The sequence below is a fragment of the Jaculus jaculus genome, chromosome 4 (assembly GCF_020740685.1).
Source record: "Jaculus jaculus isolate mJacJac1 chromosome 4, mJacJac1.mat.Y.cur, whole genome shotgun sequence".
NCBI lineage: Eukaryota > Metazoa > Chordata > Mammalia > Rodentia > Dipodidae > Jaculus > Jaculus jaculus.
Window position 1 is genome coordinate 71,198,469 of NC_059105.1, and position 16,583 is coordinate 71,215,051.

The following is a 16,583-nucleotide window of genomic DNA, read 5'->3' on the forward strand; positions in this document are numbered from 1 at the left end:
AATGACGAGCTGCTAGGATCAGTGGGTACACAGGTTGCTGGGGTGAATGCTTGTGGCTGGATGTGGGAGATGTGGCACATGATGCTGTAGATGTAAGGGTCAGGTTTACATGTTAAAGTGAAAAGGAAGAAAGACTTTTAAGGCAGACTTGGGTCTGTAATAAAGGAAGGCTTGGTTACTGAAGCCTGGGTTTGCAGGACAGGAAGTGGGGATGTAGGAGGCAGCCAGGCAAATCTTCGTAAGAAGTAACAGCGGCTGGAGCTGAGGGTCCCTAGTGTGGGAAAGGAAACATAGTGGACGGATTCAAGATTTCAGAGTCTTATTTTCTAAGATGACAGCATTATCTCCTCCCTCCCTCCCTCCCTCCCTCCCTCCCTCCCTCCTTCCCTCCCACCTTCCTTCCTTCCTTTCTTTCCTTTCTTTTCTTTCTTTCCTTTCTAGCACCACTTACCCATAACCTGCAATTACTTATTGCAGGCAGCAGCATGGGCAGGTTAATTTTATGTGTAACCTTTGACTCCATGTTGCCAGAGAAATATGCCTGGTTTCTGACTTGGGGTGTCTGGCACCAGTCCCTCCAGCTGTGTCTGTCCCTCAGCGGAACATGGCTTTGGCTTTACTGTTTGACCACTCCCATCTGTTTGTCATATGTGTGCTGCCTCAGCAGAATGTAACCATTTTCCTGTTTGTGTAAGTACACTATGCAATTTGGTCAAATGTTCTGTTCCTTAGTACATATAAATCTTTCTGTATACATGCATACACATTAACCACACATAGTAACAAACTATTTATTCTGCAGTCTTAAGAGTTAGTGGATGTGGGGCTGGAGATAATGGCTTAGTGGTTAAGCGCTTGCCTGTGAAGCCTAAGGACCCTGATTTGATGCTTGATTCTCCAGAACCCACAGTAGCCACATGCACAAGGAAGCACACTCATCTGGAGTTCGTTTGCAGTGGCTGGAGGCCCTGGCGTGCCCATTTTCTCTCTCTTTCTGCCTCTTTCTCTCTCTGTCTGTCGCTTTCAAATAAATAAGTAAAGAAAAATAAACAAAAAAAGTTATAAAAAAGAGTTAGTGGATGTTAGGATGGATGTGTTCTGCTTCTGGATTTGTATTCTGAGCTTTAAACACATTTAACCATCTGTTAATGACTTCAAGTGGATGTTCTCAGTGGAGGCTGTGAATAAGCATGTGAATCATGAGCGATACATTGAAGGGCATTATCAATAATGAATTGCTTCTATGACTCTCGCTCAGCTGTTTTTCTAGTCTTTAAAATGTCTAGTGTAAGCATATTGATTTAAGGAATTAATAAAGTAATAACTATGGATTTATCTGGATTGTGTATATATGAGATTTTTAGGGTACAGGATCATTCAACTGCACTAAAAAAGAACATATTTTTTCTCAAAGAAGCTTTTACCCATATTGCTAGTTACTTAACAGATAATACATATTTATTTAATATTCTCATATAATCATTTTAATAAAAAGTGGAATGTTGAATTCTTTATTGAACTTTGTCTTAGAAACATAAGTTCAATTGAAATGAGTATTTTTAATTCTTTTGAAAAACTGTTTTATTTATTTTTGTTTTTATGATTGTGGGTGTGTGCCACAGCACATATATGGATGTTGGAGGACAACTTTTGGGTCCGTCCTTGCCATTCCACTTCATTTGTGGCAGGTTTTCTCTCAATCTCGCTCTGCTGCTGGTTCCTTGGTGCGCTTCTGGGCAGCCCTCCTGTGTCTGCCTCACATCTCCCCATCAGAGCGGTGGGCTTGCAGAAAGCCATGACTCCATGGCCTCCCGCTTTGTACACAGGGTCTCAGCATTGAACTCTGGTACTCGGGCTTGAGCAATGAGAGCTTTATCCACTGAGCCATCTCCCAGCCCTGAGGTGAATATTCTTAAAAGCCTTATGCTCATCTTCTGCCCATGGATGGTCAGTGTTTAATAAGACTAGAGTTGGGGGCTGGAGAGATGGCTAAGTGGTTAAGGCGCTTGCCTGCAAAGCCTAAGGACCCAGGTTCATTTACTTGGTACCATGTAAGCCAGATGCACAAGGTGATTCATGTGTCTGGAGTTTGTTTGCAGTGGCTGGAGGCCCTCGCTGTTCTCTGCCTCTTTGTCTCACTGTCAAATAAATAAATAAAGTATTTTAAAATACTATAGTTTACCTATCTCTTTTGTGAGAGCATGAAATACATCCTCTCTCTCCACAAGATACTTGGCTGAGACTGCATTCCACAAGCCTTCAGTTTTCTCACTGCAGTACAATAACTAAAGCAGTTTTAGGGTTGCACCCATATATGCAAATTAAACAGTATGTCAGTTTTTCAGAATATCCTTTTCTCAGTATTAACAGAGATTCCATTTGCCAGTTTTCATTTCTTTTACATCTAATTAAAATCCTTTTGGAAATTGAGTAAATTTAAATGTAAATAAAGCCTATATAGTTCCGCTTGTGGAAATAGCACAATGTTGTCAAGTCTCACAGGTGTGTAGCAGTATTAGAATTCTAAAGGAAATGCTCATAGACACTTGACCATCTTTGTAATTGGTGTCTTCTGTCAGTCAGTCAACACAGAGAGACTGCAGAGGAGAGTCAGATGAGAGCAGATGGCAGGAGCAATACTGCGCCTTAGTGTTTGCATTGTCTTGAGGTCCCAGTACTTTTTACCACTGCCTCCCACTTTACCGTCCATGGGTCCTTGCCTCAGCTGTTACCCATAACTAAGCTAGTTCAAAGTAGTTGGCACTTTAACTTCTTAACTACTTTTAACTTTTATGCAAAAATACAAACAGGATTGCATATTTTAGTAAGCAGTGAGTATTCTCTACTGTCACATACAGAATTATCTTGTACATATGCACATCGAGGACAAGTGATTAATCTCACATAATGAACTTCTACTATACAGTGTTAGCATATTACTTTAATTCTACAAACAAGAGTTCTGTTTAATCCTGTGGCCCATTCCATTTGAACTTATGAAGATTATCCAGGAAGTGAACTTTGGGAACAGAATCCAGTCTCTGCTGACATAGCTTTTCCTTTGCTTTATGTGGGCAAACCTAGTCATGTGGGCTTTGCGGACTTGCCATTATGATTTTTGGCTAAGGTACCAGCAAACACTATTTAGCTCAGGTCATGGGATTGTGGCATGGATGCTACTCATCTTTTATTAAAAAAAATAAAATCCTTTTGGGCTGGGGAGGTGGCTCGGTAGAAAAGGCGCCTGCTTGAGTTTAGACGTCTAGGTCCTATGGAAAACCCAGGAGCTGTGTCAGGCTTCTGTAACCCCATCGTGCTGTGTTTAGATGGGAGGCAGACATACGAGGTTTTCCCCAGAAGCTCGAGGACCAGCCAGCATGATGAACCAAGCAGTGAACAAGAGACCCTGCCTTAAAAAAGTTGGAGGGCAAAGACAAACCTGAAAAGTGTCCTTTGACCTCCACATGCACACTGTGGCACATGTGTTTGCACTTAGACACACGGACATGCGCCCCTTTCCCCAGAAATCTTTTCACAACGTTGACATGTTAGAATTCAAGGGGCTAGAAAATCATACAAATATAAAAAGGAACTCTACTATGTGCTACTTTTACTTTCTCCAGTGATACTTTTATTAGTGATTTTTAAATAAATACATTTTGGAAAGACATTTTTATATCCAGGGCTTAGAAAGCATGTGGGTTTTTTGTATTGTAATCTTTTATGAACTCCTGTGCATTTCAGCACTTTTTAAATAGGACACATAATTTGGTATGCTGGGTTTTTGCCCTGGTGGTAGTATTTCCTGCAGTGCAGGGCATAGCAGATGGCAGGACTTCTCTGGCACGTGCTCGAGAGAGCTCCACGAGCACGTTTGTAACCATTCATCACCACCCTCAGTCTCACCAAGAGGAGGGGTTCAAAGAGCTGGAATTTACAAGGAATGTCTTACATAAAATAAGGTGGTTTCTTTTTGCTTTTTTTTTCCTTTTCAGATTTTGGAGTAAGTGCATTCTTAGCAACAGGGGGTGATGTTACACGGAATAAAGTAAGAAAAACATTTGTTGGTACCCCATGTTGGATGGCCCCTGAAGTAATGGAGCAGGTAAAAAAAATAAAAGTTACTTTGATTGATTTAGTACAGTAGTGCATAGCAAAAGTGCATTGTAAGCATATATAGTGTGCCTAATTAGTCTTGCTACATAACATACTCCTAATATATAATGTATATCAACATTTCATTAAAAACAGTCATGTTAGTACAATGCACCAATAACTTAGATTTAATTCCCGATTTCTAGTCCTTTGAAAGTTACTGTGAAAGTTTTCTGTAACAGCTGTAGATTTCTGATGTCATAATGAACCTAGTGACATGTAATGTGCTGCTTATCATTTTTTTAACCTGCCTATTCTCTTTCTTAGGTGAGAGGATATGACTTCAAGGCTGACATGTGGAGTTTTGGAATAACTGCCATTGAATTAGCAACTGGAGCAGCGCCTTATCACAAATACCCTCCAATGAAGGTAATTACCATTGGAAATGGCATGTTGGGCTGTAAATGTGATTGGATCTCTTAGGCTTCTGAGAATTAATGGAAGAATATAGCCAAGTAGAATGCTGTCTCATGTACAAAATTGACAAAAGAAGTTCAACTTGCAGCTTTGAAGTTTGACTTATATTTCAGCACGGTCAGTCCATTGAGGTTCATTCCTCTGACAGCTGCGGCTACGGCAGTGTGAAGAGCAGGATCATCCCAGGTTGCCAAAGAAAGTCCAGGAGGACATTCTGAGGATGTCATCTTTACATTTTCCCTCTCTCTCTCTGTCTTTTGACTTTAATTTATATGGTTTAATTATACCGTTTTCACCCTGCTCTCTGAGTGTGAAGTTGGTGGCTCATCTGATATATGAGTCACAGTATTTTTAAGCAACATATACTTTGGATACTGTTTTCAGATTTTTGTTATTCTTCTCTCTGGCCTACTTCTGAGATAGTAGCACCAGTTTTGATTTTTCCAACTCGCTTTTGTTTTGATGCTGAAGTAGTTCAGTGGGAATTATGAAAATATACATAATAGAGTCTATGGTTATTTCATGATTCACATTTTAGGGTTTTTTGGGGGAAAATTGGCAGGATTTAAGATAAAATCTGAGGAGGGAAAGGTTAAATAATAATTATACTTACTTATTGTTAAAGTAGTCAGTGGAGGTGGAGCTCAGTGCAAGAACATGTGATTAGCAAATGTAAGGCTTTTGGTTTGGGCCCCAAGTACATATTCACACACTCCTGGCCCCAAAGGAACACTTTCTTATTGTAGAAAATGTGTCTTACAAATGCGAACCCAGAAGAAAAATAATCACTCATGAACTCACCAGCCACAGACAATTTCTGCTACAGTTTTAGTGTAGTTAATTTCTTCTAGTACTTTCAGGCCCTGTGGGGAACAAGCCCAGGGACTTATCATACTACTGCTGAGTTACATCTCTACCCACGTTGTTTTTTCCTATCTAGAGTTCTCCATATATTTCAAAGTAGCAGAAAATGTAAAGTATAAATAACAGAGGAGATTTGGGAGAAAATGAACTAAAGTAACTCTTCCATTCAGTTTGGCATGTCTTTAAAGTTTTGTCTGTTTCAGTAGTTGTTTTTCCCACCTGAATCCAAAGAGGTAGTTGCTAATCCTAGCTTTATGTCCACGAGGCCTTTTTTAGAGCTTTGCAGTCCTCCACATTCTTCGGTTGGCTAGTCTCCTCCATAGACAATGTGTTGCTTTCATCCTTCATCTGTTCACACATCTGAAAGAGTTTGAAAAGAGTCTTGACATGTATAGCATTTGCATAAATTAGGACTGATTTATGCATTAAGGAGACTCACTCACTTTGTAGGTCAATAGTTTGCTACACGAGCTCACATTTACCACACATAATTGTGCTGAGAGTGTCAAAGAGTGGATTTTTTTTTTCTTTTTGATGTGAGATAGTATTTTGTTTTGTCCCTCCCAAGCATCATGGGCTTTTGATATGATTATGGTTTTTTGTAACTCATAATTACATCCTGACTATCTGTTAGCATCTTGTTCTCTCAATTTTACCAAGCCTTTCTTTAAAAGCTATTTTCTGTATGTTTTCTTTCTTTCTTTTTCTCTCTCTCTTTAAAAGGAAATCATATTACCTCTTGGGATGCTGTGGTTTTATTTTTAGGGTTGGTAATATATTGCAGAAGTCCTGAGTACAGCCGGTTCTGTACTTATGAATGGCCTTCACACATGAATGTCCCTTTCTCTCCCTGCCTCACCCTCTTTCCTAACCAGCCTGTGCTGGGGCTACGTGCTCCTTGAGGCCCTGTGCGAGCCATTTCTCAGAAAGCTCTGTCCCCACTGCTTTGGGAGACCATTCTTCACACACGCAGCAAATTTCATAAGTTCTGTCAGTGGGAGTAACAAAAAGGTTAAAGGGTACAAGAGTAGACTGACAAGGGGAAGGGATATGTTTGATACTCACTTGATATAACGTGAAAGCACATTTGTACCTAACCAAGGAAAGTCTTTTGTGATGCGTTTATAAATTGGAACTTCCCTTGTCACTCTTGTTAAAGTGACATTCTGTCTTCACCTTTGTGTCTGTTGCAGGTGTTAATGTTGACCTTGCAAAATGATCCACCCACTTTAGAAACTGGAGTAGAGGATAAAGAAATGATGAAAAAATATGGCAAGTCCTTTAGAAAGTTGCTTTCACTGTGTCTTCAGAAAGATCCTTCTAAAAGGTATGTCAGACTTGGTGGAGGAGCATGTGACCTGGTTTGAGTCCTGACAAAGCAGTGTTTGTAATGGGGAGAGGCCACCTAAGGACAATGGGAAGGCACTTCAAGACTGCACCTGTTGTCATCCTGTTAGTGGAAGACAGCTTGGGCCCAGAGTGGAGAGCAGGTAGTGCATGCCAAGGGGGAGGCAGGTGGAGGACAGATTCTGTTCTCCATATTCACTGCTTGCTAGGTGTAGGCTCTGCCGTCAAAACAAGCAAAGAGAGACAGAAATCAGGGGAACCCTGCAGGTTCCTCCATGGAGTTAATTTCTGCACTCTGCATGCTGAGCTGCCCTCTCAGGACTTGAACATCCTGCTAACTCCAGTCTAAACCAGGCAGGCCTATTGAATTTTGCATGAGCTTCCTTTCAGTTGCAGAACAAGTTGTTTGTGCTGTTTAAAAGATTTGCAAGCCAAGAAGATTAAAGAGATTTTTACCTAGAAAGATTAATCATATAAACAGAAACAAATGGTTTTAACTTTAGTGTTTGCACTTTAGTCTCTGTTACTGCCCTATATGGGAGTGTCTCTATTTTCTCAATTTGTTTCTTCCTTCTTAAGTTGTGTGACTTTGAAATATCCTGTAGACTTCTGTTCTATTCTTTTTTAATTTGTCACTTAAAGAAGAATTTTTACAGTGGGTATCATGCACAGACCTTGCCCTTATAAGGACATGGCCTGTGTAACATCCTCCTAACACAGATTTGAAAGGTGTCTGTCCCTCCAAAGCTTCAGTTTTATATATAGATTTTAAAACAAAATACCCTTTTCATCTGAAAATTTCCTTCTCAAGGATGGACTTTGTTGTTGGAAGTCATTGCCTTATTATTATCTTAATTCTTGCAACTTGTTAAGCCTATTACTTTTTATAAGTTACTGTCTAAGTGTAGGCTACCCTTCCTAAGCACAGCTTTTATGAGTGGTTTTTTTTTTTTTTTTAAACAGTCTTTGTGACTCTTGGCTGTTAAATACTATTCCATATTGTGAAATCACTTCTAGTAAGTAATTCCTGTACTCTTGTTTCTGCTTAAACATTTCAGTTGTCCTTTGCATTTGCAATGTAGGGCTCATTTTTCCTCCAAGGTTACTTTATCTTTTGTTGAGAAAATGTTTTCACTCTCTTTTGAGTGAGAGTGCCCTTAGATTTTAACTTTATTTGTCAACATTTGCTTTTTTTTTTTTTCTTCTTTGCACTTGGTGTCATTGTCATAGTAAAAATGTGGCATCACCAAGAAGACAGCTGGACCCTCCACAGCCCAGTGCAAGACAGGCTTGCCTTTGCACTTAGTTCTGGGTTCTTCCTGAGTGTGAGATTCTTAAACAAGTTGAGATCCACCTAGTGGCTGTGTCATGTCACACAATTCCAACTTATTATAGGATAAGTAGCGTAGAACCCTTAGTGCCCCCTTAGAGAGTTAGTCCTGCGCTTCCCGGAGGAGATCAGCACTTTGGTCAAAAAGAATTTAGATTTGCAATTTATTTCAAAGATGTGACCAATTTATAAATTTGTTATGGTTATTTATGTGAGAGGGAGAGAGAATAAGAATGAATATGAGTATATTAAGAAGGGGCACATGAATGTGCCTGGGCTCTATGCATTCTGTGCTGCCAGCTTTGCAACCAAGTTCCTTTAACCACAGAGCCATCTCCCCAGCCCAGTTCATTTTCATTTCTTCATAATCTTGGAAGCTTTTCTGAGTTTTATTATCTATCTAAGTTCATATACCAGTTCCTGTGTGTGTGTGTGTGTGTGTGTGTGTGTGAATTATGAAAGTGAAGAGAGAAATCTTTTATTTAAAAAAGCCATAAACCATGAATTTATAGTGTCAAAATTATTTTCTTTAAGTATCCTTTTTTAATTTTTGAATGTTAATTCTTGTTATTAACAAGATGTGTCATATGCATATGTGATGTGTTGGTCCTCTCTTTTCCCTCATCCCTGCCCCCATTCTGTTGGGGACCCTCCTCAGTGGGATTGCAGGTATTCCCTGTGGGGTTGTAATTTATGCATTGTGGGAGCAGTAGTCAGTTATTTGGGGGAGAGGGAATGCCTCTGGGCATGATGTCTCAACCTGAGGCTCTTACAGTCTTTCCACTCCCTCTTGCACACAATTCCCTGAGCCGTGGTGGGTGAGTTTTAAGTCTGCTTCGGAGATGAGCTCTCAGGAGCCTCTGGATCTCTGCTTTGGTAGGTACTGAGTGTCACCAGGGTCTCTCCTGCACCCTGGTGCTGATTATGAGGAACAGCACAGAAGCAGCGCTTTTGCTGGTCTCCCTATTCCAATTGCTTGTCCTCCCTATTCAGCTGTGGCTGGGCTGAAGTACAAGGAGTAGGTTATCTCCTCTGGTTTCTCTGCCTTCTGAAAAAGAACAGTTTCTCCAATGGAGAGTGAAGTCAGCGTAGTTTAAGTGGGATAAACATTATTAATTTAGGGAGAATTTGATGTATGTAACCCCTCTTTTAGCCAAAGACTAGTGAGAGCTTGACACTGGAGAATATAATCTTCGTCTCCCTAGGATTCTGATCTGGTTCCCAATTCTGATGCAGGTTCCTTTATACTGATTGGCTCTCTTGGCCAATAAGAAAGCTATTGGTTACTCACTGAGGCTGTGTGTCACTATTGCTTTGGTGTGTACACCATGTAAGGCTGGTTGCTTCTGGGTAGCTTAGACCTCTGGTTGCTCAGACTGTTATTGGTCATTTTTCCCCAGTAGCTCATGTAGCACTTTCTAGCACTAGACAGGCTAACGTCTGGGGTCTAGCTTTCTTCTGAATTCCAGCCAAGTCTCTCTGTGCTCTGTGTTGGCAGCATATGGTGTCTTCAGCAATAGAATCTTAGTTTTTTGCCTCATAGGTCTCTCCAAACAGCAGCTCAATATGGGTAGCAACCAATTTCTTGTACTGGGAGTTACAGGTCAGAGATAGAAAAAAACAAAATATCTCTTGGGCTTGGGCTTCATTCCACCCACTACTTTTCAGGTGCTTTGCTCTTACTCCTTTTATGGGTTCTATCTTTTAGGCAATCTCCAAGGATAAAGGTTTCTATGGCATTAGCTCATTTTGGATTTAATTTTATGTTGTTTTCCCCCCTCTACTTCCCATTCCCTGCTCTTACTCCCAAACTTTTTCATCCCTGTTGTCTGGGCCTTGAGTTGCCTATCAGTATGGCAGCAACTGAAAGAGGTCCAGGTTAGGAACATCAGGTAAGTGGCACCATGTGGCATTCTGTGATTTTGTGAGTTTGCTGAGTATGATCTGTTCCAACAAAGTCTGTCCATTTTTCTACAAATTTTATTGTATTGTTTCTTTAATTACTCCTGAGTAGAGTTCCATTGCATAAAAGTACCACAACTTCATTATGTATTCATCCAATGATGGGCATCTGGGTTGATTCTAGTTCTTAGTTATAATGAATTGAGCAGCTGTAAACCTGGTTGAGCAAATATCCCTGTATTGATGTGTGGAACATTTAGGATAAATGCCCAGTCAGGAAATAACTGGGTCCATCAGTAACTCTGTGTTCATCCTTTTCAGGAATCTCCAAATTGATTTCCATAGTGGTTATACAAGTTTTACATTCCTACCAACAGTGGATGAGGATTTCTCTTTCCCCACATCCTCACCAAGATTTGACATTGTTAGATTTTTCTTTTAATGATTGCCAACCTTACTGGTGTAAGGTGGAATCTCATGGTTGTTTTAATTTACATTTCCCTAATGGTTAAGGATGTTGGATATTTTCTTAAGTGTGTGCTAACCATCTGTATTTCTTCCTCTGAGAACTTTCTATTCAGTACTCTGCCCCACTTTTGGAATAGGTTGTCCAATTTTTTTATTGTTTAGTTTTTTTTTTGTTTTTTTTTTTTTTTTTTTTTTAGTTCTTTGTAGGTTCTAGATACTAGGCTTCTGTAAGTGATATAGCTGGCAAAGATTTTCTCCCTTTTAATGGGTAATCTATTGGCTCTGCTTATGGTGTGTTTGTCTTTTCAAAAGCTTTTTAGCTTCATGAGATTCCATTGGTTGAGTTCTGGTTTAAATTCCTGGGCTACTGGGTTTTGTTCGGGAAGTCTTTTCCCACTCCTATATTGTGGACAGTGCCTCCTTTTCCTTCTTCCAGTAGAAGAAGGGTTACCAGTCTTGTATTGAGGTCTTTAATACATTTGAACTTAACTTTTGTTTATGGGCAGATGGATGGGTCTAGTTTTATTTTCCTACATATGGTCATCCAGTATGTTCAACACCATTTGTTGAAGATGCTGTCTTTTCTTCAGTCTACATTATTGGCATCTTTGTCAAAGATCAAGTAGCCCTAGTTACTTGACCTAAGGTCTGAGCCTTCAGTTCTGTTCTATTGGTCTATGATTCTGTTCTTACGCCAGTACCATGGTTTTTAAAAAAATTATTAATTTGAAGGTGACAGACAGAGAGAGAGAAAGATTGGCAGATAGAGAGAGAGAAAGAATGGGCTCTCCAGGGCCTCTAGCTACTACAAATGAACTCCAGATGCATGTGCCAACTTGTACACCTGGCTTACAAGGGTCCTGGGGAGTCGAGCCTCGAACCGGGGTCCTTAGGCTTCGCAGGCAAGCACTTAACTGCTAAGCCATCTCTCCAGGCCCCTATGTTGCTTTTGTTACTATGGATTTGTAATATAGCTTAGCTTTAGATCGTGTCTGGTCATACCTCCAGAGGTGTTTTTGTTTTGTTTTGTTTTACCCTGAGGATATGTTTGGATATCCAAGGCCTGCTACAATTCTATATGAATTTTGAGATCATTTTTCAATATCTGTGAAGAATGATTCTGTTATGTTTATTGGTATTGCAATAAATCTGTATATTGCTTTTGGTAGAATTGCCACTTTCACAATATTAATTCTACCTATCCAGGAGCATGGGAGGTCCTTCCATCTTTTAAAGTCTTCCTCAATTCCTTTCTTGAGTGTTTTTAGGTTTTCATTATATAGGTCTTTCACATCCTTGGTTAGCGTTATTCCAAGGTATTTAATTTTTTGTTGTTGCTGTTAAAAATGGGACAGCCTCACTGACTTCTTTCTCTGTATATTTATCCTTTATATATAGAGGCTACTGATTTTTGTGCATTGATTCTGTATCCTGCCAATTTACTGCAGGAATTGATCACCTTTAGAAGTTTTGAGATAAAGACTTTCAGGTCACTTATGTATAGAATCATATTGTCTGCAAATAGGGCTAACTTGACTTCTTTTCCAATTAGAATGCCTTTTATTTCTTTTTCCTGTCTTACTGCTTGGAATAGTTATGTTGAAGAACATTGGTGAGAGTGAACACCTGTCTTGTTTCTGATCTCAATGGGAACTCCTTGAGTCTTTCCCCATTAAGTATTATTTGGGCTTTGGGTGCTTTATATATAGTCTTTATTATGTTGAGATATAAACCCTCCATGCCTATTCTTTCCAGCATTTATATCATGAAGTGGTGTTATATTTTGTCAAAGGCCTTCCCTGTATCAGTTGACATGATCATGTGGTTCTTATGATTAAGTTCATTTATGTGGTATATTGCATTGACCGATTTCCATATGTTGAAAACCATCCCTGCATCCCTGGGATAAAGCCTAATTGATCAAGGTGGGTAATGTTTTTGATGTGTCCTTGAATTTGGTTTGCAAGGATTTGTTCAGGATCTTTGTATCTAAATTTATCAGGGATATAGTCCTATACTTTTTTTTCTTCTTGTTGCATTTCTGTCTGTTTTTGGTTTTAGGGTGATGCTAGCTTCATAAAAAAAAAAATGTTGGGCTGGAGAGATGGCTTAGCGGTTAAGCGCTTGCCTGTGAAGCCTAAGGACCCCAGTTCAAGGCTTGGTTCCCCAGGTCCCACGTTAGCCAGATGCACAAGGGGGCGCATGCGTCTGGAGTTCGTTTGCAGAGGCTGGAAGCCCTGGCGCGCCCATTCTCTCTCTCTCCCTCTATCTGTCTTTCTCTCTCTGTGTCTGTCACTCTCAAATAAATAAATAAAAAATTAAAAAAAAAAAAAGAAAAAAAAATGTTGGGGAGGATTCCCTGGTCTCTGACTAGGTGAAACAGATTGAGAAACATTTCTTCAATGAAGGTTTAATAGAATTTGACTGAGAAGCCATCTGGTCCTGTACTTTTCTTTTGGTGGAGGTTTTTGATTACCTTTTCAATCTGAATGGATGTGCTAGGTTTGTTTAGGAGATTAATCTGCTCTGAATTTAATTTAGGCAGGTGGTATATGTCTAGGAATTCATCCATTTCTTTCATATTATTTAATTTTTGGAGTAGAGATTTTGGAGGTATGCTGTGATGAGTCTTTCAATTTCATTGATGTCTGTTGTGACCTCTCCTTTGTCATTTCTGAATTTGTTAATTTGAGATTTTTTTTTTTTTTTGGTTGATCAAATTGGCCAGGGGTGTATCAATCTTGTTTATTTTGTCAAAGAAATAGCTCTTACTTTCATTGATTTTAAAAATTGTTTTCTTAGCTTCCAATTTATTAATTTCTGCTCTGAACTTGATTATTCCTTTCCATCTGGAGCTCTTAGGGTTGGATTCTTCTTGTTTCTTTCAGTGTTTTTTTGGTGGACCATTATGTTATTAATTTGGGGTCTTTTTGTCTTTGTTATGAAGGCATTTGTGCTGTGAATTTTCCCTTTAGGAATGCCTTTGTTGTGTCCTGTAAGTTTTGGTAGGTTGTGTTTTCATTATCATTCAATTCTAGGAATTTTACAATTTCCTTTATTTTTTTTTTTTAATTTCTTCCACTACCCATTCATTGTTCTAAAGTGTGTTGATTAGTCTCTAGTAGCTGGTGGAGGTTTTAATGTGTCTCTTGTGTTTGGTTTCTAACTTTAAAGCAGTGGGATCTGATATAGTGCATGAAATTACTTCAATTTTCCTGAATTTATGGAGGCACAGTTTATGGCCCTATTATATGGCCTATTTTCAAGAAGGTTCTATGGGCTGCTGAGAAGCATGTGTATTCTGTAGAGTTGTGGTGGAAAGTTCTGTAGATACCTGTTAGGTACAGTTGACCTGTGGTGTTGTTGAGCTCTATTATTTCCTTGTTGATTTTCTGCTTGGGTGATCTCTCTGTTGGTCATAGTGTAGTATTGAAGTCTCTGACCATGATGATGTTGGTGTCTATTTTTGTTTTGTTGTCAAGTAGGTTTTGTTTTATGAACTGTGGTGTACTTGTGTTTGGCACATATAAATTTATGATTATGGTGTTATCATTTTGCTTCACTCTCTCCAGCCCAAGATCTTCCATTTCTTGACTTACCTTCAATTCATTCATATCTCTTTTGAGGTTCCAATGTTTTCTTCAATCAAGTGAAGCCTACTGTCAAACATTGAACACTCTAAGAGATGATTCTGTTCAATTTCATTGATAGGATTATTGGTTTTTTGATGGGTTGCTTCCATTTCATCAGTTCCTTTGATCAGGCTGTCATTGGCTTTTGTGTTTTCATTTTGGGGTTGAATTTCTATATGATTTCATTGGAGGCTTTCATTGTAAGAGTAGGCATACTTGATGGAACATTCTCACTTTTCTTACTTTTGTTGGCTTTTTTGCATTATGGTCTACCTGTCTTGGGAAGACACTTTATTCTATGGAGGAGGAAGCAAGTTTCTGTCCTTGTAGGATCTTCAGAGGGTGTTCTGTTTAAATGTGAACTGGATTTGTATAGTGGTATATGGTGGGGTTATAAATACAGGTGTGCAGAATTTGGAGATTGCAGGTACATCAAAGGTACCTGGGAAGCAGGGAGCTCTGGCCTACTCATTCTATTTGCACGTACTCTTCAGCACACTGGAATCATGGGTTGGGGAACCAGGCACCAGAAAGCTGGAGATCCTGAGGCAAGAGATGTGCTCCTACAGCGGTCCATGCACCCTCTGACTTAGGGGAATAAGGTTGTTGGGACCCAGGAGCCAGTCAGCATGCCAGATTAAAAGGACTGTTTCCACAGCCCCCACACAGGGGCCAGCCATCCCCAAGCCTACCCAAGCCAGCTGCATGGGGACCTTCAGGGACCTTCTGGGGTGCACCTTCTGGTGCAGGGTATCTGGGAATTGGAGACCTAGAACCACTTAGATCAGGAAGGTAGAGCAAAGGGCCTACTTCAGCAGCAAGCTCCCAGGGTCCAAGCAGCCCCAAGCCTGCCACAGTAGGACCTACCAGGACCAGGAACTGCCTTTCCTTTTTAATTTTTAAAACTTTCATACATGTATACAATACATTTTGATCCTTTTCCCTCATTTACCCTCTCTCTTTGCTTCTTTTCCTGCTTTTTAGTTGAACTAGGGTTGTTTTCTTAATAACAGTATTGAGTACACAGCATTGATAATAGTTGAAGGCCTTTGTATGTCTTTTCTCTAGAACTTAACTGGTCTCACAACAGTGTAATTGTTCTCTATTATGAGCAACGCCAGACTGGGTGTGGAGCATCAGCTTCCACAGGTAACAGTTTCCTCCAGTGAAAAGGTGTGGATATTGAGGTTGTACGTGAGGAGTTCAGGAAAAACAAACAAACACACACACAAAAAAAAAAATGAATGAAATGAGAGGTGGGAAAACTAATGTTGTTTAATTATTTTTATATAGCATATAATTTAAAAATGTATATATTACTAAATATAAACATTTGAGTACATGACAAAATCCAGAAATTGTGAACATCCCAGAATGCTTTTTTCTCTTCTCTGCGTATGTTCAGGATTTTTTTTTCTTTCTTGCTCTTTACTGTTGCAGTCATGTTTGCATTGCTAGTAGAAATCACCCACCTAAGAGCAGCTTGTGGGAAAAAGGGGTTTATTTTGGCTTACAGGCTCAATAGCAGGGGAAAACAATGGCATGAGCAGAGGGTGGACATCACCCCTGGCCAACATAAGGTAGACCATAGCAATAGGGGAGTGTGCCAAACACTGGCAAGGGGAAACTGGCTGTAATACCCATAAGCCTACCTCCAACAATACACTACCTCCAGAAGGCATTAGTTCTCAAATCTCCGTCTGCTGGGAATCTAGCATTCAGAACACCTAAATCAAACTACCACATTCTGCCCCTGGACCCCATAAACTGGTAACCATCCATGAGATAAAATGCAATACATTCAATCCAACTATAAAAGTTCCCATATTTTTTTAAATCAATCCCAATGATGTGCACACATCCCCATGCGCCAAGATCTTTTAACTGAGTCATAATACACCCCCCCAAAAAACCAATATAATGTCAAGAATAAACATTCACACTGCAAAAGATGGCATTGGACATAGTAAAGAAGTACTCAAGCAATACATGATTTAAACAGGGCAAGCACCAAACTCTGTAGCTCCAAGTCCAACAACTCTACCCAGTGACAAGTCTCTAATTCTAACCAACAAGTCTCTGGAGTTCCAATTCCACTCCTCCAGCTAGGCTACTCACAGTCCTGGAAACTTCATCTGGGGCTGGCAGCTGTCCTTGGCAGCCATCTTGTGGTCCCTGCATCTCCGCCAGGTCTCCGCTGCAGGCCACAGTTCATACTCATGGCCCCAAGGGGTCTTCATGAAGGTAACAAGCAAATTTGCTTCACACTGCCCATGGCCATTTCCAAAACACAAGACCATGTTACAAACTCAGTGACCCTCTCTTTCTTCCATTTCTTATATTCCACAATACCAATGGGGAATAAAATCAACTTTGAAGAACAGGACACTCCTTTAGCACTTGGGCCCCTTCAAATGAGTCTATATTCTTCCTTTTGCCTCAGTGCAGGTCAGCTGGCCCAATCTCAA

General features: G+C 39.9%; 1 protein-coding gene across 1 annotated transcript in view; it reads left to right on the forward strand.

Annotated features, from left to right (window-relative positions):
* Positions 1–16,583, forward strand: part of Stk39 (serine/threonine kinase 39) — a 303,688-nt gene that overhangs the window by 109,879 nt on the left and 177,226 nt on the right. The window contains exons 6-8 of the mRNA XM_045147545.1: positions 3,996–4,105; positions 4,423–4,524; positions 6,630–6,763. Coding sequence (XP_045003480.1) covers positions 3,996–4,105; positions 4,423–4,524; positions 6,630–6,763 — 346 coding nt within the window. The remainder of the gene's footprint in view (positions 1–3,995; positions 4,106–4,422; positions 4,525–6,629; positions 6,764–16,583) is intronic.